At 44.8% G+C, this 979-nt stretch overlaps 1 protein-coding gene across 1 annotated transcript in view; it reads right to left on the minus strand.

Annotated features, from left to right (window-relative positions):
- Positions 1-42: 42 nt before the first annotated feature.
- Positions 43-979, minus strand: part of rint1 (RAD50 interactor 1) — a gene marked incomplete in the record, with an annotated part of 22,173 nt that continues 21,236 nt past the window's right edge. Inside the window, 1 exon segment of the mRNA XM_042225513.1 lies at positions 43-446. Coding sequence (XP_042081447.1) covers positions 236-446 — 211 coding nt within the window.

Raw genomic sequence — 979 nt, forward strand, 5'->3', positions numbered from 1 at the left:
GTGTGTGTGTGAGTGTGTGTGTGTCTCTCACAAAAACAACAAAAGAACTGTTTTACACAACTTGGGTTTATTTATACAGTGGTTGTGTACTTGGGTCATCTCACGTCATAGCCATTAAATACCCCATGAAAGAACAGATGAAACGAATAATGACAAACTTACTGAACATCATGTGACCAACTCTGAAAGCTACGAGGAACATAAATGCTAATGACCAAAAGAAAGAGTAAACTGATCAGGAGGGAAACCACGAGGTTCTCAGAGAGAGGAGAATCAACACGTCACACGGCGCCAAACAGAAAACACCGAGCTCGTTCAGCGCCGACTCGGGTGGAGGATCTCCCGTACCTGCACAGTCTCTGGTCATGTCAGACTCTTTTATGAGAGACCTCAGCAGAATAGCAGAGCCCACATTAAGGCACAAGATGATACATGCCTCCTTTACACTGCAGAAAGAGAGCAGATGGACAAAATATATCATTTCAAATATGAGTTACACCTTTGACATGTGCTCTTAGGTCTCAGCAGTGTTTCTTAATAAGCATGAAGGCTTCATGACATGGACGTCTTATCTGTGTCTGTGGGGGGCAGCAGCCCAAGCAGAGGTGCCCAGATCCCCCCACACCAGCTACGTTTGTCTACAGTCATTACTGGTTCCTGCTGTTGTGTTTGTTCTCTGTATTTTTGCAACAAATCTGGGATAAAGACGTCTTGATCTGTTATATAATCTTGCATATATGTAATGTGATTTTGAACAGTTGTAAACTTCTGTATGACGCAGCCATCGTGACTGATAACTCAGTATCTGTTACGATGGCGTCCATTTACCGTAGCATTTGTTTCCTGAGCCTGTACTCTGTGGTACCCAGGGCTTCTTGTTCCCCTACCCCGCGCACACACACACACACACACACACACACACACACACACACACACACACACACAGTGTGTACACGTCTGCCACAGATTCACTCAGATG

Source organism: Haplochromis burtoni, unplaced genomic scaffold, assembly GCF_018398535.1.
Source record: "Haplochromis burtoni strain Fernald_Lab_line unplaced genomic scaffold, NCSU_Asbu1 Contig_173, whole genome shotgun sequence".
In the NCBI taxonomy this organism is placed as follows: domain Eukaryota; kingdom Metazoa; phylum Chordata; class Actinopteri; order Cichliformes; family Cichlidae; genus Haplochromis; species Haplochromis burtoni.